Source organism: Ambystoma mexicanum, chromosome 2p (assembly GCF_040938575.1).
Source record: "Ambystoma mexicanum isolate Mex_15411 chromosome 2p, UKY_AmexF1_1, whole genome shotgun sequence".
In the NCBI taxonomy this organism is placed as follows: Eukaryota; Metazoa; Chordata; class Amphibia; order Caudata; family Ambystomatidae; genus Ambystoma; species Ambystoma mexicanum.
The window spans coordinates 61,711,994-61,739,393 of record NC_090923.1 but is presented as its reverse complement, the minus strand read 5'-3'; the positions used below and the strand labels follow the sequence as shown (position 1 = coordinate 61,739,393).

Below are 27,400 nucleotides of genomic sequence, written 5' to 3'. Positions count from 1 at the left end.
TGCAGCATCATAGGCTGGCACTGCAGGCCTTGCCCTCTCTCATGCCCCATAGGCCAGTCTGAGCCCGTCTGCGCATGTGCAGCATCATAGGTGGGCACTGCAGGCCTTGCCCTATAGGCCAGTCTGAGCCCGTCTGAGCATGTGCAGCATCATAGGTTGGCACTGCAGGCCTTACCCTCGTGCCCCATAGGCCAGTCTGAGCCCGTCTGCGCATGTGTAGCATCATAGTCGGGCACTGCAGGCCTTGCCCTCCCTCATGCCCCATAGGCCAGTCTGAGCCTGTCTGCGCATGTGCAGCATCATTGGCTGGCACTGCAGGCCTTGCCCTCTCTCATGCCCCATAGGCCAGTCTGAGCCTGTCTGCGCATGTGTAGCATAATAGGCTGGCACTGCAGGCCTTGCCCTCGGCCCCATAGGCCAGTCTGAGCCCGTCTGCGCATGTGCAGCATCATAGGCTGGCACTGCAGGTCTTGCCCTCTCTCATGCCCCATAGGCCAGTCTGAGCCCGTCTGCGCATGTGCAGCATCATAGGCTGGCACTGCAGGCCTTTTCCTCCTGCCCCATAGGCCAGTCTGAGCCTGCCTGCGCATGTGTAGCATCATAGGCTGGCACTGCAGGCCTTGCCCTCGTGCCCCATAGGCCAGTCTGAGCCGTCTGCGCATGTGTAGCATCATAGGCTGGCACTGCAGGCCTTGCCCTCTCTCATGCCCCATAGGCCAGTCTGAGCCCGTCTGCGCATGTGCAGCATCCTAGGCTGGCACTGCAGGCCTTGCCCTCTCTCATGCCCCATAGGCCAGTCTGAGCCTGTCTGCGCATGTGTAGCATCATAGGTTGGCACTGCAGGCCTTGCCCTCGTGCTCTATAGGCCAGTCTGAGCCCGTCTGCGCATGTGCAGCATCATAGGCTGGCACTGCAGGCCTTTCCCTCCTGCCCTATAGGCCAGTCTGAGCCTGTCTGCGCATGTGTAGCATCATAGGCTGGCACTGCAGGCCTTGCCCTCGGCCCCATAGGCCAGTCTGAGCCCGTCTGCGCATGTGCAGCATCATAGGCTGGCACTGCAGGTCTTGCCCTCTCTCATGCCCCATAGGCCAGTCTGAGCCTGTCTGTGCATGTGCAGCATCATAGGCTGGCACTGCAGGTCTTGCCCTCTCTCATGCCCCATAGGCCAGTCTGAGCCCGTCTGCGCATGTGCAGCATCATAGGCTGACACTGCAGGTCTTGCCCTCTCTCATGCCCCATAGGCCAGTCTGAGCCCGTCTGCGCATGTGCAGCATCATAGGCTGGCACTGCAGGCCTTTTCCTCCTGCCCCATAGGCCAGTCTGAGCCTGTCTGCGCATGTGTAGCATCATAGGCTGGCACTGCAGGCCTTGCCCTCGTGCCCCATAGGCCAGTCTGAGCCGTCTGCGCATGTGCAGCATCATAGGCTGGCACTGCAGGCCTTGCCCTCTCTCATGCCCCATAGGCCAGTCTGAGCCCGTCTGCGCATGTGCAGCATCATAGGCTGGCACTGCAGGCCTTGCCCTCTCTCATGCCCCATAGGCCAGTCTGAGCCTGTCTGCGCATGTGTAGCATCATAGGCTGGCACTGCAGGCCTTGCCCTCGTGCTCTATAGGCCAGTCTGAGCCCGTCTGCGCATGTGCAGCATCATAGGCTGGCACTGCAGGCCTTTCCCTCCTGCCCTATAGGCCAGTCTGAGCCTGTCTGCGCATGTGTAGCATCATAGGCTGGCACTGCAGGCCTTGCCCTCGGCCCCATAGGCCAGTCTGAGCCCGTCTGCGCATGTGCAGCATCATAGGCTGGCACTGCAGGTCTTGCCCTCTCTCATGCCCCATAGGCCAGTCTGAGCCTGTCTGTGCATGTGCAGCATCATAGGCTGGCACTGCAGGTCTTGCCCTCTCTCATGCCCCATAGGCCAGTCTGAGCCCGTCTGCGCATGTGCAGCATCATAGGCTGACACTGCAGGTCTTGCCCTCTCTCATGCCCCATAGGCCAGTCTGAGCCTGTCTGCGCATGTGCAGCATCATAGGCGGGCACTGCAGGCCTTGCCCTCCCTCATGCCCTATAGGCCAGTCTGAGCCTGTCTGCGCATGTGTAGCATCATAGGCTGGCACTGCAGGCCTTGCCCTCGGCCCCATAGGCCAGTCTGAGCCCGTCTGCGCATGTGCAGCATCATAGGCTGGCACTGCAGGTCTTGCCCTCTCTCATGCCCCATAGGCCAGTCTGAGCCTGTCTGTGCATGTGCAGCATCATAGGCTGGCACTGCAGGTCTTGCCCTCTCTCATGCCCCATAGGCCAGTCTGAGCCCGTCTGCGCATGTGCAGCATCATAGGCTGACACTGCAGGTCTTGCCCTCTCTCATGCCCCATAGGCCAGTCTGAGCCTGTCTGTGCATGTGCAGCATCATAGGCTGACACTGCAGGTCTTGCCTTCTCTCATGCCCCATAGGCCAGTCTGAGCCTGTCTGCGCATGTGCAGCATCATAGGCGGGCACTGCAGGCCTTGCCCTCCCTCATGCCCTATAGGCCAGTCTGAGCCTGTCTGCGCATGTGTAGCATCATAGGCTGGCACTGCAGGCCTTGCCCTCGGCCCCATAGGCCAGTCTGAGCCCGTCTGCGCATGTGCAGCATCATAGGCTGGCACTGCAGGTCTTGCCCTCTCTCATGCCCCATAGGCCAGTCTGAGCCTGTCTGTGCATGTGCAGCATCATAGGCTGGCACTGCAGGTCTTGCCCTCTCTCATGCCCCATAGGCCAGTCTGAGCCCGTCTGCGCATGTGCAGCATCATAGGCTGACACTGCAGGTCTTTCCCTCTCTCATGCCCCATAGGCCAGTCTGAGCCTGTCTGCGCATGTGCAGCATCATAGGCGGGCACTGCAGGCCTTGCCCTCCCTCATGCCCTATAGGCCAGTCTGAGCCTGTCTGCGCATGTGTAGCATCATAGGCTGGCACTGCAGGCCTTGCCCTCGGCCCCATAGGCCAGTCTGAGCCCGTCTGCGCATGTGCAGCATCATAGGCTGGCACTGCAGGTCTTGCCCTCTCTCATGCCCCATAGGCCAGTCTGAGCCTGTCTGTGCATGTGCAGCATCATAGGCTGGCACTGCAGGTCTTGCCCTCTCTCATGCCCCATAGGCCAGTCTGAGCCCGTCTGCGCATGTGCAGCATCATAGGCTGACACTGCAGGTCTTGCCCTCTCTCATGCCCCATAGGCCAGTCTGAGCCCGTCTGCGCATGTGCAGCATCATGCATTAAATCTCTACACTGGCTCCCAGTGGCTGCGAGGATAAAGTTCAAAACCCTCTGCATTGTCCACAAGGCCTTCTGGGGCCTGGGTCCTAAATACCTTCAACTCTCTCTTCCCAAATATCTTCCTTCCCGAGCCCTTCGCTCATCCGCCTCCAACTCCTTCAGGGTCAGCCGCTTCTCGAAGCAACGAGCTGGGGGTAGATCTCTCTCCGCGGCAGGGGCCTCCCTCTGGAACAGCCTTCCTGCCTCCCTGAAACTCGAGGAGAACCATCTCCGGTTCCGGAAGCACCTCAAAACCTTCCTCTTTGCTTCTGCTTTCTCTCTCCCTCTCCCCTGCTAAACAGCTAATATTCTTCACTGAAACTGCACTGATCCTGCAACTGGACCTCTCTAAACGGCCTCGGCCCAGGGCCCAGCCACTCTCCACTTGCACTGATGCCCTGGAACCCCTCTGCACTGCGGGACTGTCTCTGTATCCCTACAGCCCCCCCCTTCCCCAGCACTTGTTCTGCACTTACCTTGCACTTGCCACCAGCTGGCCCTATTTATTTATTACTTTACGCCACTTACCTTGTACTGCACTTCCCCCCCTCCCCTTGCACTTTTCCCCCTCCCCCACCCCTGCACTTGCGCGATCTGAATGACACCTGGCCTAGTAGGATCGTTGTCTGTCTCCCCTTGTTCCTCCCCTCCCTGCCCCGTCGCGCCTTGAAACACCTGTGTATAGGCGCGTTACAAATACCATATCATATATCATATCATAGGCTGGCACTGCAGGCCTTGCCCTCTCTCATGCCCCATAGGACAGTCTGAGCCTGTCTGCGCATGTGTAGCATCATAGGCTGGCACTGCAGGCCTTGCCCTCGTGCTCTATAGGCCAGTCTGAGCCCGTCTGCGCATGTGCAGCATCATAGGCTGGCACTGCAGGTCTTGCCCTCTTTCATGCCCCATAGGCCAGTCTGAGCCCGTCTGCGCATGTGCAGCATCATAGGTTGGCACTGCAGACCTTGCCCTCGTGCCCTATAGGCCAGTCTGAGCCCGTCTGCGCATGTGCAGCATCATAGGTTGGCACTGCAGGCCTTGCCCTCGTGCCCTATAGGCCAGTCTGAGCCCGTCTGCGCATGTGCAGCATCATAGGCTGGCACTGCAGGCCTTGCCCTCGTGCCCTATAGGCCAGTCTGAGCCCGTCTGCGCATGTGCAGCATCATAGGCTGGCACTGCAGGCCTTGCCCTCTCTCATGCCCCATAGGCCAGTCTGAGCCTGTCTGCGCATGTGTAGCATCATAGGCTGGCACTGCAGGCCTTGCCCTCTCTCATGCCCCATAGGCCAGTCTGAGCCTGTCTGCGCATCTGCAGCATCATAGGCTGGCACTGCAGGCCTTGCCCTCGTGCCCTATAGGCCAGTCTGAGCCCGTCTGCGCATGTGCAGCATCATAGTCTGGCACTGCAGGCCTTGCCCTCGTGCCCCATAGGCCAGTCTGAGCCGTCTGCGCATGTGCAGCATCATAGGCTGGCACTGCAGGCGTTGCCCTCATGCCCCATAGGCCAGTCTGAGCCTGTCTGCGCATGTGTAGCATCATAGGCTGGCACTGCAGGCCTTGCCCTCGTGACCCATAGGCCAGTCTGAGCCCGTCTGCGCATGTGCAGCATCATAGGCTGGCACTGCAGGCCTTTCCCTCCTGCCCTATAGGCCAGTCTGAGCCTGTCTGCGCATGTGCAGCCACATTGCACACACTTCCTCAGAGTTCTATATGCATATCGGATTACTATTCTGATAATCATCGCGGTTATTGTTATTATAATCAGTATGATGATGAGTTTTGCTTGTGTTCAAACCTGTAGCCTGCAGAATGCACCCAGAAGCCCTCAAGCGCTTCAAAGCACTGTAACACTAACCATGAGGTCGTTGGTTCCAAAAGGGTCGTCGTCTTCGACAGGGTCTTCATCTGTGGAGAAAAATCAACATCGCCAGAGTTATCCATATCTTTCTCATTCTCTAAGCAATACCACATGCGGTAGTTCTGGGAACCCAACTGATTACAACAGTACTACAGGCAAGGCGGTAACGCATTCAACTTTTCCTAAATACCACATGATGTATTTCCAAAAATCTGAATGCAGCGCTTTTAAAATTGCATTTGGGGCATTTTCCATACCTGTTTTGAGTGCATTGCTTACAGCGGCAGATAATACTGCTATACGGTGCAATGAACATCATGCAGAGAAGGGCTATTATTGACCTTTGCCAGCCTCATGTTGCAAAGGGATCGCAACACAGCCGTTATGAACAGTAAACATTCTTCACTGGCATCTTTCCCTTCACATTCCATGTTCTGTGCTCTACAGCCACTCCAGAGATGAGGCATAGAACACAGAACCCAGTCATGGCTGCACAATAAAGTAAACATTAAGTGATTGCAACGCTGCAAGGAGCATTATGCAGAGAAGGTCTATTGTTGACCGTTGCCGGCCTTATGTTGCAATATGACTCTGTGACTCCTTCTCTCGGTGGGCAAAGCTCACTGAGATTTAATGCACCCAAAGAGGGTGCATTACATCTCAGTGTAATTTGGCCAGCAGGGTGAATGTAGCCAAATTTCACAAGATCTGATCCACTTCCTGCCACAGCATGTCTGCTACCTTTCTGCATCACAAATCACTATGCTCACTTGTGAGACTGTGCGCCCACTGCTTGCCTTGCCTATGCGCATGTAATTCTGCCTCTGCAATGCTGACCGCATCATATTCAGCCACAGGCTCTCAAAACACTGAATGTTACTCTTATTACTTCTTACCCTACCATGTTCTTTGTTTCAACATCCTCTGCCCCATTTATTTCCATACCTATCCTCTATAGAACCGAATAAAGATAAAAAAAACTCAGTCTTGATAAAAGTTTAATTTGACTTGAGTTGATTACATTTGTTGCTTATGGAAACTGTGCAGACTGAACAGGCTTAAATGCCCCCAGGAGCAGAATAGGCAATAGTAACCGCAGGCGGCTTTATTCACCTATACAGGGAGACCGTGCATAATGGAATTGACAGGCATAAGAACACTCTCAGTGCTTGCTTGAATGTGGCGGAATCCAGGAGAAGATGGATCGCCATTGGAAGATGGTTCAGAAATGTAGGGAATTGGGCAGAGAAACTCCTATTGCCTCTAGTTTTGAAATGAAAGAATGCTGAAGTGTGCCAACGAGGAAGGTAAACACGTCTCGGGAAGATAGGGGTGCGTTCTCGAGGCAAGATAAAGATGAGGCAATGAAGCAAAATACCTGAAGAAGACTCGCCTCTGCACAGGCAGCCCGTGTGGGATTGTCGGCTCAACAAAGAGACATGATCATGCTTGAGAAGACCAAAAATCACTCACACAGTGGCAACCTATCAAATGATTGAAGGAGGAGGGGCTGACAGGTGGGGTTCCAACATAAATGGGCAGTTCACTAAGAATTGCCAAGTGATCCCACCACCCCCAGATGGTGATTTGATAGGAATAAATGACTCTTCTTTAGTTGGCATATCTTAAAGAGAGACCCTTTAAGTGCAGCAGGGGTCTGTAAACTCAGGCTAAGCTCCACATCCCAGATAATACCAGGACTTTTCATCTTCTCTGCGCACTTGGACAAACATGCCAGCAGAGCAGGTGGGGTGGGGAGACATGGACAGAGTAGGAGCACCTCCGTCTTAGAACAGTGGAGCCTGTGTCCACTCTCATTCACTGATTTACCTGGTCAAGAACAGAGGAGAGGGCTGAGAAGTCGTGGTGGCCCTCATTCACACGCAATAGACATTGATGAGCAATGGCCCTCAGTGTTGGCTTGACATCTGCGTAAATCTGGGGTCTAGACTATTGACTATTGAGTAGCCTCACCAACGGAACCAGGTAGATGTTAAATAAGACTGGGGACAGAGGAGACCCCCTGGGTTACTCTCCAATGCACCTTAAATAGGAATTGGCAAAGAGGTTGCAGTTGTAATTGCTGCCCTCAACCAATGAAGAAGCAGCAGAAGAAATCCAAAAATGTCTCTTCTTCTGATCCAGCGGGAGCCTGTGACTCACGGTACCCAAAGCCAATGACAAGTCAAGCATGATTGGGGGAGGGAGATGGCCTTTGCTTAGATGAGGATAGTATGCAAAACCATCAGGAGTGTGCTCTCGCGCCTATCCTTGTGGAAGAAACTGGACTGGTGCATTCTAAGAAAGACTGGAAGCTACATTCTCCACAATCCTGGGCATTGAGGGTGCCCTAGATGGGTCGATAGTTTCAATAGTTAGTTGGAATCCCGGGAGGCATTTTTGAAAAGGGGAGTCAAAATGGTCTGTTGTAGGGCAGGAGGAACCATACCTTAAAACAGAGACACATGAATGACCCTGGAGATCCTGGAGCCTAAAACAGACACACGGGGCTTGGCCACAGTGGCAGGAAATGCGGAAGAGGGATTCACTTATTGCAAGAATTCTGAAGTTGGGAATCGACTTTTTTTAATTGTTAAAGGTATTCAAAGAGGCATTTCCATTATAAAATGAGACATATGTGCATTGAAATACGAAATTAAGTGAACATTTATTTTTAAATTGAAACTAGTATTGGAATATTCATGTATTTGGTCAGAAGAGATGTTTGCATATATTTTGAAACCCTTGGAAAAACACAGACCAAACCTGCAACAAGCATCCGGATCCTGCTTGCCACCTCCAAGCTCTCGCTATTCCATCATGCTAGCCCATGCACAACCACAAGACATGATTGCCCCCTGCAAACCGCACTCCCCAACAAGTACCTAATGATCCCTTAGCTTAGCCAGGTCCACAGAAACACAAACCCTTCCTTGCAAGGAAAGGATTCTGCAATTCTCACTCCTAGCCCCCGAAAGCCTACAGGCAATGACACAGCCTGCAACCAAATGATTGCAAAACGGAGTCTGTACGTCTGGGTGCATATCACCTCCAGTTGTCCCCATTCACAATCCTACTGTGTTTGGACACCCTGTCACCCAAATAGGCAAATGCAGGAGCATTAACAAAGAGGATGGTTGGGCATGAACTCCTAAGTCAATGCTGCAACAGAGGCTTAAACAACTGCGCAGCCACCTACTTTTCAAGGTTCCCCATGAAAGAATGCTACACAGCAAAACTGCCCGGGCCACCAACTCGAGCTCCACACCAGAATACTTCTCCAGAAATTCAACACTAGGTGACCTGCTTACCTAGCTCACTTCCCAACCTGCAGAAGCCTCTGCAGTGCAGCCAAAGTTGGGAAGGTTTCTGCCTTTAAGTAGGCTTGCATTATCCACAGTATAAGGACATGGCGTAGCACAGTGTAGGACAGCAGAGCATACAATTACATTGCCCCATTGGGCCAAAATTGAAAATAAGTGTGATGCTATTCAATGATATTTTGTTACTGTGTTACACGCATCAATTACCAAACCAACCCAAAATCAGTACTGTGCCACCCACCACCCTGCCAGAGGTAACATGCTTATAGCAGACCACACACCATCGTCATCCCCGCTGTCATCTCCGTCCTCATCGCCCATTTCCTCATCTGTCATCTTGTCCTTTTTCTGCGATGGTTTTGGTATTTTGGGAAACTTACGTTCCACCCAACCTCTGTTGCGTAGGGCACTCCGGATAACGGGATATGGGCCGTGGATGGTGAAGATTTTCTTTAGCTAGAATAAAATCATAAAAGATGACATTGAGAAGTAAGGAACCCTGGACAGTGCCATTGTTATGATGCAGGAGGCCATGGTCTTCAATACAGGTGCCTGTAAAACTCATAGCCGGAAGATCCCATCCTCTGGGAGGCTCATGACATGGGATCATCAGCAGAAGAAATATGGAAGAATCCTACAAAAATATTAAAGTAGACTTAAGCTAAAAATTAAAACCAAACATAATCATAACTAACTTATTGTATTAGTGCTACTCACAATCTGTGGAACAAGGAAAAACACATCTAGTAATGTTTAGTAGGACAATTCAAACATACTGCGCCCATTCAATGGTTCCACCTTCAGTCAGACTGGTAATCTACAAATTGCTTCTTCACAACAGGTTTTCTATATCTTCTCCAACTTATCACATCTGTTTGAAGAAAGGAGTCTTAAGAGATGTTTCAGGTGGCATGAGTTTGGATGTAAGCATCCAAAGGTAGGGCTGGAATACATGAGAATATCGCCCAGAGTGGAAGGAGGCATTGCGCTGGGTCAGTCATGAGCAAGTCATTATTGCCTGTGGGCAATAATGACTGGTATGGCAATGTTCCTGATGGTACCGATGAATGCATGTTGTACTCTGGGGTTAGTTCGACTCACCCCAGCTACCCGTCACCTGTCAGAGTCTGCTCTGCCCCATGCGGCTGGGTGCCCCACCCTCCACCCTTTTCCCCACAGCCCTTCTGCCTTTCTCTTGGCAAGCCCCACCTCCTAGTGCCAACCGTAAGAAATGGCATTCCCTGCGTGGCCACTGAGTGTACTGTGCTTGGCAACAATTCACAAATGTATTTCTTCTTTTTAAAGCTTCTCAAATATACTCACACCTAGCATCCAGCGTAGGAGATGGGCGCTAACAGCTATATTGCCTCCAGCTTCTGGGCAATACTGGTTCCTATCAGCTGGTAGCCCTTCTCCTCAAGTAGCTTTGCTTTTCTCAGGCCCATAAGTCATATTTTACTTGCTCTTCAGAACCCATATTGCCCGCCACTGAGTGCAATATTGCTTCATTTGTTTTTTCTCTGCTTCCCACTTGGATGCCTGTGGATGGCTCATGATTTGAGCGCTAGCCTATGATAATGAGCCAGCCTTGACATTGCAACTGTGGTGGCTGGTGAATTGGTTTGTTGGAGGGGTGTAAATAGTTCTCACGAATTTGCATGAGCGACCGAGGACAGCAAGGAACCCTGAATCAACCAAAATGGGTTGAATAATGGATTAGAATGGCGCATGACAGTATTGAGTGTATAGATGATAATGGGGGAGAGGGGGGAAAAGAGACAGGGAGCCTGTCCCAGGGGAACATTGGAGCTGAAGAAACGCCAAGGGTAATTAATTCCAACTGTGTGGTCATGACTAAAGACCTCGATTTAATAGATTTTTGTGATCCGGACCCTGTGTTAAAAACAAAATCCCCGGCCAGGGCAAGTAGAGGTATTGCCAAGGTAGAAAGGTTAGCACCTTTCTAAGTTGAACAACTGCCAGGGCAAGACGGAGGTAAAAACTACCAGTTCCCAGTCATCAATAATGACAGGACTTTAGAAGCCAGAGATGTTAATATTATAGAAATGTAATGCCAAAATAATCAAGTATCCAAAACCACTCACAGACTAAATGAGGATGACCCCGCCAATTTAGTCCAATCACAGTTAGAGATCACCAGTAATCATTCGAAAGAAAAGCAGTGAGAAAGAGACCGGTGGACCAGACTTGTATGAAATGGCACCCTCAATAGTGCTGTCTGACCGCTATGGCCCCCTCTCAGCAGCAGCAACCATGTCGATGCACCTTACTCCTCATGCTAATTCATCCGAAACCACCAACGGAGCAAGAGACCAAGAGGCCCGCAAGTTGGGAGTAGGATGCAAAAGGAGGTATGCAACTAAGGGGTGCAAGAAACTGGTAGTGCAAAGGAATTTGCAGAAACCATGCCCTACTAAGTTGCAAACAGTGGGCACACAGAAAGAGTATACAAGTAAAATAGAGGGGGTGACAGCCAACTCAGAACCTAATAACCTGAGATTATTGGCGAAAGAATTAATCCTGCAGTTGGAAGAGATTATCAACATTAAATTAGGAAAATGGCTGAAAGAGGTAACATGGACAATTAAAGAGATGAAAAGTAAGGTAGGTGAATTGGGATCTGTAGCAAGAGTTAGGACTTGCAGTAGTGGTGAAACCGATAGAGCAAAAGAGAAACCACAAATTCAAAATATGGTACCTCAGGCTACTCCTTTGAGCAACATGCCCACTATTGGAAGGGGAAACATAAACCCCTGGAGCGGCTGGTATTCTAACACCTCAGGGGGCCCTAGGCTCATGGACCTGGCACAAAAAAGAATGCAAGCTGAATAGGCATCCCCACTAACACACAATGCCCTTTAGCAAGTCTTTAGGTTATGATCAAATAAAGAATGGTCTGAATAGAGCCACGCCCCACAGTTATTATGACAAACGTTCCCTGCCCCATGTGAGGACCAGGAGAGCCTTAAGAACACATGCATCTATTGGATCCGGCATACAAAAGGTTGTTTGTCACTAATTAGAGATGACATAATGTTTTGTCAGAGCGGTAGGACACCAAACTCCCATTTTGATTATACACAGGTGTTATTTCGGTCACGGGCACAAGGAGAGGATCTTTTGAGTATAGACCGTAAGGTCCTGTCAGTGTGGGATGTCCTCGGCTGCTCTGAAATCCCCAGAGTTTCTGCAACTTCTGGGGGTCGGCGATAATACCAGTAATAGGGGAAGAGATTACACCGGCAACAGGGCTTACATTCTAGCCCTGATAGGACACAAGAGGAAGGAGAAGGAACCCATTATGCAGCACGTTAGGCTACGAGGCGATACCGAAGATGTGGATTGACTGGGAGCGGTGGACAGTAGCCCAGATAAGGGGCAAGGGAGTTTTACCTTGGTGTCTTGGAATATAGCCGGCTTGAACAGACTCGAAGACGATGCAAACTAGTGTGCTTTTATAAGACGTTTCAATGTAATAGTGTAGCAGGAGATGTGGACTTACGAACCAGTCTTCTGTCAAGGGTACCAAACATTCCATGTGTCTGCTTCCAAAGGGCAGACCGAGTGGTGGCCTGACTATCTGGTAGAGGTTAGCTTGGGATGGAGGGTGGTGGTTCAGCAAACAGGCACTGTATATTTACAATGGTTATCCGTATCAACTGGAGATAATGAATTAATAGAAGTGTTTCACATCTATAATAGGCCTTCCTTGAAATTAGTCATGACGACACTGTCCTGTCTAAGGGATACCTTGAATACCACCCAAAGGGGAAAACCTTTGAGCAGTTCGATATTAGTAGCAGGAGATTTTAATCTTCAGATTGAACCAGTGGGAATACTGGAAGGTCTATGGAAAGATCAAGATATAGCTTGGGACATCCCTGCCCTGATTGTACGCCCCCCCCCTCTCAGTGAGATCACACCGCTTGGGAGCCTGCATGTTGTATAATCTAAAATTAAGAGCATGTAACGGGTGCTTTCCCAAAGACTAGTCTGCAACAACTACTTTTAAGTGCCATAATGGATCATCTCTTATAGATTATATTTTTATCTCAGGAGTTGCGAGGGCTCGGGTAGAAGATTTTGAGTTCTAAACAAGAACAGAGAGTGATCATTATGCCCTGAGCGTACGAATTAGAGGCCACAGGATAAGGAATGCCAAACCCAGAGAAGTAACACATGGCCAAATATTGACCATAGAAGGCTACGCACACAAATCAGCCAAGTGGGCAAAGGTGTTGGAACAGGATGGCAAGCCATTACTCTATACATCAATCATCTCGAATATAGACGCCATCAGTGATTTTGAGTCCAATGACTCACTTGTACTAGAAGTCTATGAGAGGTTGAAAGAAAGTGTGCTCCCCCATATTTCTGTATCTAAGGGAACTGTGCAAAAATGAGTGGTATAATGAAGAGTGCCGAGAGGCGGAAACAAAAATCTTGGGTTGCATAGACACAAAGGGGGATGTAGACAAAAACAAGTTGCGCTGCGCTCGCTCGCAATACAAAAAATAGTATCTTCCAAAAAAAATGTCTACAAGAAAAGTGGAGAAGTATGTCTGAGGCCCAGCAAAACAAAAAATAAGCTGCTCTTTTGGCAACTTGTAACTGATAAGGATCGGAAAGGCGATTAGACACTGAACTGCTGCATAGGAGCAGAAGAGTGGCATCTCCATTTTGAGGGTTTGTATGGAGGAATGGAGGGCGAAGGCCCACATCGACCAATTAACAAGGGGGTTGTTTTACCGAGTGACAATCAGTTGTGTATAACTATAGAGATGTAGAGCAAGCAATCATCTCCCAAAAAGTTGGCATAGCAGCTCGGCCCGACGGCCCGACCTCATCCCGGCGGACTTGTTCAAGGATGAGGTGGATATTAGGGGCTCGGTTTGGTGCAGGGTATTTAATGCAACTATAAGGAAAGGCGCAATCGCTGAATCATGGCACAAGGCCACCATAATCCCATTGTATAAAAAAGGCAGGAGGGAAAACTCGGCCAACTACCGTCCGATATCCCTCCTTGATAGTGCAGGCAAACTCTTTGGGAAGATTATTTTAAGATATTTACAAGATTGGGCAGAAATTAATAAAGTTATAAGCGAACTGCAGGCTGGCTTTAGAAGGAACAGAGGAACCATAGACCATTGCTTCTTGATTCATATGTTGATTCAGAAATATACTGTTTTGAAGCAAACTATACACTGTATTCCTTGATTTGAGGACATCGTTTGATTCAGTATCCAGGGAAACTCTGTGGAAATTATGAACCTTGCGCAAAGCTCCTGCACATTTGATCTGAATAATTAGGCTCCTCTATTCCAGAAATAGCGCTGCTGTTCAAATAGTCTAGGAGGTGAGAACACCACAGCTTTTGACATAACAAAGGGGGTGAGGCAGGGATGTGCCATAGCACCTCTTTTATTTACCTTGTACATACAAGAGATAAGTGACAAACAGCTAAAGGAGTGCAAGGACTGCCCCCAAATGGCTACAGATAACTATTTTACACAGATGATGCAGTATTACTGGCAACAACCCCACAAGGCTTGGAATAATCATTGGCGATATTCGTGCCCAAGTGCAAAGAGCTGGAACTGCACTTGAACATTGAAAAGTCAAAGGTATTGGTGTTTAAGCCACGATTTGCAAAATCTAAGCCTTTCGTGTTAAAGGTGAACGAAATCCAACTAGATCAAGTCAAAAATGGTGACTACCTTGTGGTACGATTCCAAGAATCTGAGGTATGGGTAACCCAGGTGAAACAGTCTGTTTCTATCTTAGAAAAATTTGGGGGGTCCATCAAGGCCTTCGATGCAAGTCATGGTCGTGGAGAAACCTCGCCAGCATTAGATGTATATGGGAAGCAGGCTCTCCCGGCTGCTTTATATGGGGTTGAACTGTGGGGCATGCCAACCTGGAAAAATTGTCATCTCGCAAACTAAAATTCCTAAAAGAAATTGGTCTTGTTACCCAGGAGCAGTCCTCCCGCATTGATACTCCTGGAGCTTGAAGTAACCCCTGTGGCCACCTTAGCGCCTTTTTGCCTAGCACTGTTCTGGCTAAGACTGTGGCATCAAGAAGGGCTAGAGAAATATAGAGACGCCTTATCCCATGGGATTTCTGTGATTGGAGGGAAGGCAATAGATTGGCTTTGTGATGTAAAAAAGACCCACTTTGAAATAGGGGGAGGTAATGTATGGGTAAATCCTCAAAACCAGCCAACTGGAATGAGAAAATTTCAAAGGGTTCGTGTGGCTCAAAGAGCAAGGGACCAGTTGGTGACTGATGCCATGAAGCTTAAACTGGGCCCTGCCTACCTTGAGCTCATGACCCCTGGCAGAAAATTATACCAAAACCCCTATTACACCCCTGTACGAATAGTCCCTATATTTGCGAGTGAGACTAGGGACTCTCACAGTGGCGGCCTTCAACCGCACCTGGAAAGAATCGCACTCAGACCAATGTATGATGTGTGCGAGGCGACTGAATCAATGATGCATTATATGTTGGTGTGCGAAAAAACAAAATATTTGCGGCATATGTATCTGAAGCCAATATTGATGGAAGCTGGGATGAGAGACAGAACAACAATGATGTTTTTATCCCACACAGTCTAAAAGAATCTGGCAAATTCTACCACTACATGTAAATAGGGTGATAAAAATAATGATAGAGGCAGCGAGCAGGACTCTCCTCTGTGCTCTGTTCCCAAAGGTCGCTCAATGATATTGGCATGATTTTATATTGTTAATTCTTATATGTACATCATGTATTTTATGTATTGACTTGAAGATTTTACATGGAATACAAGTGTGCTGACGGAAAGGCCAATAATTTAGTCCACCTGAGCTGCCATGAAGCCTGCTGAGACCACAATGGACACCTGAGGCAAAATGATCAGGGAATTAAGGGAGCACACACAGAGAATGTGAGCTTAAATAGAAAGTTTGAGGAGTTAAGTTAAAGGGTAACTCATATTCAGGAGGTTACAACTGAGACTTCAGGTTGATAAAGGCACCAAGGAGGGTCAGGGCCATCCAGTCTTGCTCAGGGAGGATGAAGAGAGATTACGGGATGCAGATAAGGGAGCTGTGTGGGGTACTAGGCATTTTTGAACGCCTGTGCCCTTGGCTCTGCCGGAACGTTACAGAGGAGATTCCAAGAGGTTTCAGACCTTCTTTACTCAATGTGAGTTGCACTTCTTTTAGTCAACCTGAGGTTTTTCCTACTGAGGCAGCAAAAGTAACATTTATGTTGTCGTATTTGTCTGAGGATGCGTCAAATTGGGCAGTTCTGTTACGTAGTCAGAGGCATGCAGCCATAAGTATCCTTGGACTCTTTCATGAGGAATTTCTTAAAATGTTTGACAGAGGACAGGTTTCGCTAAAGGTGGATGGTGAGCTTTTGGAGGTAAGGCAGGGCAACCGGGACCGGGTCACTTACATCATTCAATTTAATTCCTTGATTTTAGGAAGCTGTTGCCAGAGGAGATGAGGGCTTCTCTCTTTTAAGGCGGTTGCGGGAGGAGTTAAAGGACATCTTGTCTGGGGTCCTGAATCGTCCAACCTCCTGTGCAGCTCTGATAGTTAGTGATTCAGTTAGATTTTTGTTTGAGTGAAAGTAAAGCTGAGCGTAGAAGAGTTCAGAGGATGGCAAGATAACACATAGGGTTGATCGACCAAGGTTGGAATTTGTCAAAAGAGAGTTTAAGTCCCGGAGTTTTGACCTGACAGTGAGGGCTACTTACAAAGGAGGAGAAGGATAGGTTCATGAAAATAATGTATGTTTATACTGTGGAAGGAGTGTTCATTTTCTTGGAAATTGTCCCAATACTCCAAGGGGTTCCAGACTCCAACGCTAAGTCGCAACAGGTCGCCAACACCATTGAGGCAGCAGATCCGCACATTACAGTAAACATATCCTTATACTTTGGAGCATCCTTGAAGAGTTCTGGTCCAGTGCTTATTGACTCAGGAGCAACTGGGAATTTTATGGACTGGTGGTGGTTAAGTCCTTGAGCATTCCTTTTGTGCAAAAGGAAGTTGTGGAGCAGGTACGGGCTGTTGATGGTTCTTCGCTTACCTCAGGTCCCTTCACTCATGAGACAATTCTTTTCACTATGATTGAAGGAAGCAGGCAGTCACGGGAAGGCGTTATCTTTTGAGCTAATCAATGGTCCTCAGTTATCCTTGGAATGCCCTAGCTCATGCTTCATAATCCCAATATTGACTGAAGTAGACGAGTCGTTGAATTGCAGTCAGGCTTCTGTGTGGAGCACTGTTCTTGGAACCAATTCTTGGTTAAGTCCGTAGCTCAGAAGGATTTGGTGGCTATGAGTCTGTCTGAAGAGGGAGCCTTGGTTCATTTGGTTGGAGTTGTGTTAGGAGAGTCTGAGAATGTTACAAGGACTTTTGGGATGTTTTTGATGAGAAGATAGCTGGTGAACTCTCTCCCCATAGGTCCTACGATTGCAAGATAGACTTAGAACCGGGAGCTATTTTGCCCTGGAGTAGAGTGTATGCCCTTACCGAGAAAGTGAATTAGTATTTAAAGGAGTATCTTGCCGAGAATTTAGCCACAAGTTATTTTTGCCAGTCCCCAATTGCATCTGCTTTGTTTTTTGTCCCAAAGCCAGATGTAAATTTCAGGTTCGTATGGAAGGTATAAAAAAAAAACCTGTCTTGTAAACTAAGAAAATATTCCCATTTAAATCCAAAAGGGGATCACATTCACCCTCTTTACGGGAAAAAGGGACCTTCAGTTATTTCAGTGCCACTTATAAGATTTACAGTCTTATCTTTATTATCATGTAATGTTATTCTGTGTCTCAAAAGACATAATTCTTACCATTTTCTTCCACTTATGTCAAAAGATACCAAAATTCAAATATACATATTTTAGAACAATTTTAAAGCAATTTTGAAATCAATAACCCTATTGTGTTATGGCCCAGTATCCATCCAAGGAACTAAAGTAACTAAAAAGTTCAATTTCTTAAATGTTAACCAAAAAAAGTGTTTCTTTTCTTTCAATTCTCCCTAGACAAATCCCAGATAATTAGTTATCCAATCTCTTGATGTCACTGATTTTCTCCAACGCGTTTTGTGTACTAATACTCATCTTCAGCGAGATCTGTACTGTCTTCCTGCCAAATTTAATTAAACAGAGTATTACTAGCTAGCCACTGTCAACCCTTCGATTACTCCCTTATAAAGTGCATAAGCTAACCTTCCATGATTGCTCCCCATAAGGAGTGCGACGGGGATCCCCTTTTGGATTTAAAGGGGAGTTTTTTCTTAGCTGCTTCACAGCTTTACCTGCAGTCACACGCCTCCTTCACTGGTGATTCTTAAGGCATTTTTTTGGGTTTACCCTACATCTACCGGGCCTTCCCAATCCATTACAAAGTCTCTTCTGATCCTAATGGTGTCCTTCAACACAGCAAGTCTTCTCTGGTGCACATCGCATTAGCAGTTGCCTGCCTAATGCATCAAATGTGTGGTTGAAGGGAGTTTCATGTACTGTTTTCTATTCCACTCACACCTTTACCCTTCCCAAGTTCTAGATAACAGGATAAGGAGTATTTTCCCCCAGGAGCATGGCACATCCATCCACAGCATTTTCCATAAACACTCATTTTATGTGCCAGGTGTTCTTTCCAAGGGGCAGGGTTACCGGCATGGGTATACTATATAGGGCAGATACCCCCCGAACAATACCAGGTGATGGGTTTTTGATGGAAGGGAAGAAAAGGAATTGAAAGCCTTGCAAACGTTTTAGTGCTCTTCTGAACCAAAGAGGTTTAGGGTTCAACAAGCCGAGAACAATCATGATGGCCAGATGACTTGTGTCAATTGACACTAAGAACTCATCCCTTGCACAGAGGAGGCCTGTATCAGTTCTGTAGGAGGTGGAAATGAATTGTTCATGGTCCAGGAATTCTCTTTAACGTGTACATGTAGCTGATCTGCAAACACATCCTCTCCCACCTTGGCTAGGAAAGGGATTTTCGAGATGGGGCATAAGTGGCCGGCATGAATCGGGACCTAAATGATCACTGACTATGCACAAACCTGTCCCGATATCCCACTCGGCCCGGCAACTTGCGTTGTTGTATCACTGCACCCTACTTTTTGTTGTATCACCCATCCCCCTACGGTGCAGCTTTGGTTGTTCTTGAGTTAGAATTGTCTCAGAGAGGTCTCTAATATAAAATGAGACAAGTATACATTTCCTGAGTGGGAGGCAGTGCCATAAATGCGTCACATATCTTGGTCCAAGGGATACTGTCATTCATTTCATGCCTACCCACAATGAGTCGAGCAGTTTGGTGCAATTGGAAAGGAGGCAGCAGTTGCAGTGAAGAAGCACTAAAGAAAGACCTGGATATTTGCCTGTCCTGTCCCCACAGAGGCAGGAATTGAGCAGCCAAGGCTATGGACTTTCAGGTGGAGGAGAAGGTCTTCTGGTCTTGAAGTCACCAAAGGGGTTACACCTCAGGAGGCTCTTGGTGAGTCAAACTGTAGATATGACCTTTGTCAACAGATAGAGGTGTCCATGGTCGCTACCACTGCATTAGCTGCTATAAATTCCAGGAGAGCTGCTGCCTGACAAGAGAAGCTTCTGAAGGAGGGTTTTCTAGGAGCTTGTATGAAGTTGGGGGGTCACCTAGACAGCTCAGACAGCTCTCAGATACCTGTCCCTGGCATCATAGTCCCAACTTTGAAAGTAACTGTAAAATATAGATGCCCATCTGGGGAAAGTGGCATGCCTTAGGACGATGGGCAAATTAAAGACGCACATTCAAAAGGACTGCCACTCATAAGGAGCAGTAAGACATGGGAACAGGCAAACATGGCAGAGTGAGAAGAGCTTCTTGGGGCTGCAACAAGGAGGGAAATAGCCAGGCAAGTTGGGCAGAGCCAAGGTGACCATTTGAGTAAATTGTCTGTGAGTTATAAATCCATCTATGCAGACCTTCTGCTCACCCATTTGATGCACGATATGTATTAAGCAGTACAAGTTTTGTAAATATACTATTGTATCTGTTTGCTTATGGTGTCTCAAAGCACTTAAAATAATGGAAGCAAAGACAGCAGCGACGCTGCTCAAAGCCGAGTGTGGAATAAATAAAAAGCTTAGACGGGCCGAGAGGGTGGACGGGGACCCCCTTTCCTGTCCTTAGGATTGACTGGATAGAGGAATAGATCAACTCTCCAGCTTCTGTTCACTGTGTAATGCAACCTTTTTGACATAGCAGCGCTTAATGGCGGATTCCTCCTATATCTAAGTGCTGTGAAGAAAACTGTTATAATTACTGAGTTTAATGGGATTCAAGTGATAGACCTTGGAAGGATGAAGTAGGCCTTATCACAGAATTGGAACTTGTGAAGTGCACGCCTGGCTCATGTCAGAGGTGAACACTTTACCCATGAGCTATCCACCTAGGCACACACTAGGCAGGGCGTGCAAATGATCCAGAAAGCAGGGGCCAGGCCGCAAGGGCTTAAAATAAAATTCCACTCACCTTAATTGCCTTCTCGACCACAATTTTCGCATTTTTTAGACGATCTGTGTTGATTGTGATCCCGTTACTGATCTTCCGTATCCGTGCCTCGGGCGGCGCCGCTGTTTGACCTGTTTGTGTGAAGAAAGGTACAGTAAACTTCCAGCATCAGCAACTCTGAAAACACCATCAAAGGGACATTCTATTTTGCTACTCGCCTTCATCCATGGAAACAATCAAATACTTGAAAAAGTTCACATATCTTGAGGCGTCTTCAAAACCACATCTACAGTAAAATACTGTCCTGGATCCATAACGCATATAGATCATTTATACCGCCTAAAACAAACAGTTGGGCACTACTTCATGTAAAATAATCGTATTAGACCTTGAATAAAGAAACAGGTAATCACCATAGTGACTTCAGCTGTGTCCACTTTCCATGTTCCCCCAATATGTTTCTTTTGGACCCACTAGGTGGCCACAGCCATATACATGTCTTTCGGGCACACTAACTAAGGCCTGACCTATGGCCGTGCCCACTGTGTATTTTACTACCTACCCACTAACCATGTTCTTTGGACATGGCCATGTCCATTGTACATGTTCCCCAAATATGTTTCTTTTGGACCCACTACACTAGGTAGCCATGGCCTTTGGCCGTGGCCACTATACATGTCTTTTGGGCCCACTAGCTAGGGCCTTCGGCCATGGCCATTGTATATTTTAAGACACTACCGAACCACTAGCTATTGGACTGCAGCCATGGCCCCTGGCCACGGCCTTCGGCCATCTCCACTGCACATGTTCCCCCAATATGGTTCTATTGAATCCACTAAGTGGCCTCAGGCTTCAATGAGCCCATAGAATTGTGAGAGTCCTATTCCTGTCCAGTCTCAATGGCTTGGTGGACTTTCATGTCATCTCATACTTGGAGCAGAAACACCCATCCTGATATTTTCTTTTTTTTTTTAAATAAACATATTTTATTGGCATTTTAATAATCCAACATAAGAGACTATAACATGCAAAATAGATCCCTTTTCCATCCTCCACTCCCCTCCACCCGCGTAGGATTGTACACACTATATGGGCTTGAAAAGTATACCACATTTCTTAGCGGAAAGGATCCACACAGGACATTTAATAAATCATGCATTGTATTCCAATATGACCCCTCATCTGAGCCATCGAGCCAGTCACGGCTCTCCCTCAGACATGCAGTTTGTCCATTGTCAACAATCGAAGCCCCTTCCCGCCACCCCATTAGTGTCACTTCCTGCTCTTCCTAAATTATACAGGTATGTATGATAACCTCCCATATTTTCTTAGGCCTGGAGGGTGCCTGGACAGTGACCATGTAGTCCTCTTCCCTTTCACTTGTATACGCCCGCTCTCTCAGCCACATACACCAAGTGGGGGCTGCCCATGATTTCCAACCCAGGAGTATGCATTTTCTTAGCAATCAGGCAAACAGCCTACAATTCTCTATTGTGGTTTTGCCTATGTCACCCAACGGGTACCTAATGGGCGTCCTTGTCAGGGGTACACCCGTGCCTTGATACACTTGTGTATAGGTGCATTATATATGCCATATCATATCATAACACCCGCCATTTTGTGGAGAGGGTTCGCCACCTCGGCCCAGAAGCCTAATGTAGCATGGCAATTCCAGAATATATGCATGAAGTCCGTCAGGGTCCTTCTGCATTTGGGGCAGGCATCATTATCTGTGTGAGTGAACCGGGAAATCTTGGTAGGTGTATAGTAAAACCTATGAAGGAGCTGGAATTGAATTAATCGATACCAAACATTAAGTGAAATCTCCTTAGTCAGGAGGCAATACTTCAGATCTTCCCCCCACCGCCCACGGACATTGGAGGTGTCTGTAAGGGCTTGTTGCACATTGCTCTACAGTGCTACCAACCTCCGACCCATGTCCGTTTGCGTAATTGTGTCTACAATTATGTGCGTTTCAGGCTCCTCTGGAAAAGACGGCCACGCTCGTCTGAAGGCCGTGGTCATGCGGATGTATTGGAAACGCACAACTGGATTTACAGAAAGATACCGTGACACATTTTCCCTCCGGAAACATGTCCCCCATGGTGAGCACTCCTTCCGGTCCCTTCTAGCCTGAATACTCCTATCCTGGGTCGGCATTATGCCCGGGAATCCCCAACTGGTGTGTGCCTACTGTATGGCAAACTCACGTCTAAGCATTTAAATAGCCCTGTCCAGGCACCGACTGTAGCCTTGACTGGGTCGAATGAGGAATTATCTGCGTATTGTTTCCCAGATATCACAGTTCAAAAACATTGTGGTTGTGCACTGTATTTTTCGATCTCTGAGCATCGGAAGATGGGAGCGGGGAGGAGTATTTGTATGCTGCGAATTGGGCTTGGGCTGCCAGTTAGTATAGTCCGAGGTCTGGGGCCACAAGCCCTCCCTGAGCATATGTTCTGACCACGGCTACCCATGCCATCCTAAACACATCGGCTCCCCACGAGAATTTAGTCTCAACTGATTGTATGTTATCAAAGAAAGCCCTGCCTGGCCAAAGCTGTATAATAACGAAGTAACACAGCAGTGTCGTCAGGACTAACCTTTTCAGTAGCGATAGTCGGCCATATATTGGGATCGGGAGTCTAGACCAGAATTCGAGTCTGCCAGTGAGGATGGGGAGGTAAGCTGCCAAGTTATCTGTGACCAGTGATCTAGATGACCATGAAACATATATCCCCAAGTACGTAATAGCATCCGGTGCCCGCATGAATCCAATTAGATCCGCCGCTGGCCTTGTGCAGTCCGTCAGAGGAAACAGTTCTGACTTTGTCCAGTTAATGCGGTATCCAGAATAAGTGGCGAAGTTCTGAATTTCATTCAGTATGGGACGAGGATTCTGCTCTGGGTCGCGGTCATATAGTAGAGAGTCGTCCGCATATAGGGAAATTATGTCAGGGAGGCTGCAAATCCATTAGCCACGATACCCATGCCTTGCCCTTACCTTTGCTGCCAGTGGTTCGATACATAGCGCAAATAAGCGCAGGAACAATGGACATTCATGCCTCGAGCTGTCTGATAGAATCCCATCTGCTCGTATTTTGGCGTGTGGGGCCGAATACATTAATTTAACACAATTGATGAAGTAGTGCCCCAGGTGAAATGCCTCCAAGACTGAGAATAAGAAGTTCCAAGTAACGGAGTCGCAGTGGGGATAAAGCCTGACTGATCTGTATGGACTAGATTCTGCATTACTCGTAACAACCTATTCAGTGATACTTTGGTGATTATTTTGGCATGCGTATCAATTAAGGAGAGAGGGTTGTAAGAGCCCATATCCTCCCCCGGTTTGTTAGTAGGGGGCAGTGTGCCCCGTTCCATGAATTCCTCCCAGACCTGTAAGAGAATCGGCGCTAGAGTGTGCTTATATTCCTTGTAAAGTTCCGCTCCTATACCATCAGTACCTGGGGCTTTGCGCAATGGGAGGTCTGTGATCGCAGTACAACTTCTTCCAGCTGAATTGGCACGTTCAGTAGCCCAGTCGTCTCCTCTGATAGTGTTGGTAGTTCCACACCTGAGGGCTAGTTCCTCATATCTTGGACTGACTTAGTATCGCGTTTCAAATACAGGTTTTCATAAAATCCTCCAAAGGCCTCGCATATAGAGACGCTGTCGGTGTGCACCACCCCGACTGGGGTTTGTATAGTTTCTATGAGGCTTCCCTGTAACTCTACCCTCACTGCTCTAGCCAAAGCCTTGCCAGGTCTAACCGCCTAGCCGTATCTACGAGCCATAACCGGCCTATTGATAAAATGTGTTTACTGTTCGGCCAGTTTATGGAATTCCAGAAGTTCCCTTTTAATCATTCCTAGCAGGGAGGGTGTGCGGCTGTGTCATTATTGAATGTCAAAGTTGTGTATCTTGGCTTCTGCCATTAGTTTCCAGGGCCGGCTTGCCAAAATCCACAGGGGCTGCTGATCCTACAGACCCTCTCTGGACGTTCCCAACTCAACCCTTGAATCTACAGCGGCAAACCCAGTGAAGGAAAAGGGGTAGTGGATGAAAAAACAAATTACAGACATTCCTCACTCCTGGTCTCTTGGTATTTGCAGAGGGGATAAAACAAATACAGAATTAGTTTCTCTGGCCACCTTACCTCTTCATTTCCAATATTTCCTTCTTTCTACTGTTCCTCACTCTTTCACCTATTTAGCTGCTGCTTGTAGCTTAAAGGTAATTGCTTGGGAAGAACGGATGCCTTCTCTTATACCAAGCAAACCTTGACTTCTTAATTGTCACTCTTTACTGGAATACCTACTCTCACTATCCCTAAAGTACACTATTTACTAATATTTAAATTGCTCCAAAACAGAGCCCTTGAAATACATTTTCTTCTCTTTCTTTTTCCTATAGCTGAACGTGGTCTCCGCTGAAAACTCTTCACTTCCTATGGCTGTTTATTTTCCTCTGAGCGCACATAAACCTCTTCCCTAACTTTTCAAAATTAAAAAAAGCACTGCGACGAGGAAGATGACTATTTTGTAATCTTCATTACTTTCTCCAGCGAGTCCTCCCTTCATTTGCGCGCATGGGCGACAATGCGAGCACACAAACACCTCTTCAGAGGGCCGAGTCCTCATTCCGTTTCTGTGCATGCGCGACGATGCGATAAAAGTGAACGCCTCCTCTCTCCCTGCGTTATACGCTCTTCAGGACAGTTTGCTCTCACCCTCTTGTGATCAGGGATTATCCCTCGTGTTCAGTGCCCCGCGCACTCCTCTCACCATTTGACGTTCCCGAACCCGAAGTGTGACAACTGAATACACAATGACAAAGCGTTACGTTTCTTATAGTAAGTTTAAAACATCACGCTGCCGCTAGCTTGGCACTATGGTATTACAAACAAGTTACAGTTCTTTTCAAAAACGCTGCTGGAGCTTTACTTGTCAAAGTTCCGCAGTTCATATTTTACACAGTCTCTCAAACTGCTGCGCTCCCACCCGAGGCCTTCTCATCACTCCATGATTGCTTTACTGCTTCTTTCTTCAGGAGATTTTCCTCAGATTTCTAAATTTGGGCCTAAAGTTAAGGAACTTTCAAAAACATGACTTGCCTATGATTAACTTGGGATGAAAGGCAGTTAAAGGATTCAAAGTACTCCCTTGTTCTCCCAGCCAATCAGCTTTGATCACTGCTACTCCATCTTGGTTTGGGATTCCTGAATTAACTTTAGTTAAGGAAAAGGAAAGAAGGAAGCTATGAGCCTATTCAACGTCTATATTGCCACTCTAACACTTAGTACCTGATCACGCATTGAGCGGTAGCCCATAAGTGTGGCAGTAACGCTAATACCGCTGCATTTATGGGCTGGCCTGATTACCAATTGGGTGCTAAATGGGCTATGTTACCTCCAGCTTTTTGCTGGAGGTGAAAACCCCATTTGGCGCCCTGTTTTCGGCACAATTACCACTTGCAGATTTTTCCCGTTATCGCCCAAACCATGATCCGGCGGTGGCGCTAATGCAATTAACCTTGGGCGGTATGCAGGCGGTAACACCCAACTCATGATCAGGCCTACAGTCTGGACAAAACACCTTCCTATCGTATGAACAAGTACTGGCCACCTGCAGAACCTGACAAGTAATTTGTTTCTTATTGTTTTAAGTATCTCACCGGACACAGATATTGCCACAGATCAACATTACTCTATACAGAAAGAGATGTGTTTGGGCGGGGTAGTCGCAAACTCTGCGTGTCGTAGAGCTGGTGGATTCAATCTCCACAGTGGTTGAGGCGAGGAAGTCTTGTCTAGCCTCAGAGCTAAAATAATTTGCCCCCAACGCGGAGCAAGAAAAAAGTCCTGATCCCCAAAGACAAGGGGCGGATCCACTGGGAGAAAATAGAGAAAAGAGAGGAAACAACATGGGAATCATCCCAACACGAGGGATCAAGCCCCCACAGACTAACATAGAGAAAGGCACAAAAATTAGGCCGGACCCTACAGCGAATTAAGGAGTAAACTCTCATAAGAATATAACAGTGGCAATGATTCACTCTAACAACAAGGCGCAAGGTACAAACTCGCCTGGTGGGGAAACACTAGCTATCAACGAGACAAGACCGGAAAAGGTCTCCAAGAATATTATTGAGATCTCTGCGAGCGAGTCGGACATGGAAAGCGAAAAAGAAGATGTTTCGGATGAGGAAGACTCAGATTCAGGGAACAAAACAGAAGGAGAACCCGAAGACTCAGATAAAGAGACAGATGGGGAACAACTAAAGACAGCAGCAAGAAAAAAAAAAGAAATAAATCAAAAATGGAGCTCAAATCAGCTAAATCTGGGAAAAAAAATGCATTGAAAATGAGAGCAGCAAAGAAACTCCCGTTAAGGGACCATAAAGAGATAAAAGAGAAATCTAAAGGCACTGAGGGTATAAAAGCGATCAAAAGATGAGGCAATCCACAGAAAACCTTGCCAAACCCGCTACTGTCATGCCCCCTAAAGGCGTTCTTCACGCAACAATACAAACGAAATCTGAACACGGAGACCGAAGTATCAGATACAGAGATGCTTGAAGTTGCCCAAGAAAATCCACCTGGTCCAAAGCAGAGGAAAACTGAGACGACTGATACTCCTATGGCCAAATCAGCCGTTGAAGAGGCCAGACCTCAAGAAAACTTGAATAACAGCAACATTGAAGGAAGCAAAAACCAAGAAGACTCGAGGGGGGCAGGGAAACAGTCGCCTTTTCAAACAGATAAAAGAAGCGACCCCCGATTCAAAGCATACAATGAGCAGATTAAAAGAATAAAGAAAGGAGCGCAGGTGAAGCCATGTGACATAGAAGATAGAGTGGAGGAGCAAACGCGGGATTCAACCCAAGCGATTCAATTAATGCAAGAGACCAAAAGCCGAGACCACTCACAAGTCGAAAGAGAGCATCGTCTCGCATGGACTAAGCCCCATTTGATGACAGGTCAGCTAAGAACGCCACCATCAAAAATACCAGACGGGGAAGGACAGCAGCGGGATAATTTACAAATGAATAAAAGATCTTCAAGTTGTCGAATAACAACAGAGCAGGAGCAAAGCTCATTTATGGAGCGCTCTGTAATGGATTCACCAGCTCTCTCTAGGAGAACGGTGAAAATGCAATCGTCCCCAAAAAATCGACGACTAAGTGACATCGCAGTAGCAATGCAGAAAGAATCCCCAAATAAGAAGCCAGACATGCTAGCAATCATGTCAGCGATGACCATTGTATTAGCACCGTTCTGTAAACTCTACGAAGCCATAAAAGAAGAAATCCATGACAACACTGCAATGCTTTCAAACATGATAACAAAAATGTCACACGTGGATAGTTACATAACGGCGTTGGAAGACCGAACAAGCACTAACCA

The 27,400-nt window shown here is 47.6% G+C and overlaps 1 protein-coding gene across 1 annotated transcript in view; it reads right to left on the bottom strand.

Moving 5' to 3' along the window:
* The window catches only part of LOC138567708 (tubulin tyrosine ligase 3-like), a 673,617-nt gene that overhangs the window by 180,372 nt on the left and 465,845 nt on the right, over window positions 1-27,400 (bottom strand). The window contains exons 9-11 of the mRNA XM_069646178.1: window positions 20,017-20,126; window positions 8,747-8,921; window positions 5,140-5,189 (exon numbers count right to left, since the gene is read on the bottom strand). Coding sequence (XP_069502279.1) covers window positions 5,140-5,189; window positions 8,747-8,921; window positions 20,017-20,126 — 335 coding nt within the window. The remainder of the gene's footprint in view (window positions 1-5,139; window positions 5,190-8,746; window positions 8,922-20,016; window positions 20,127-27,400) is intronic.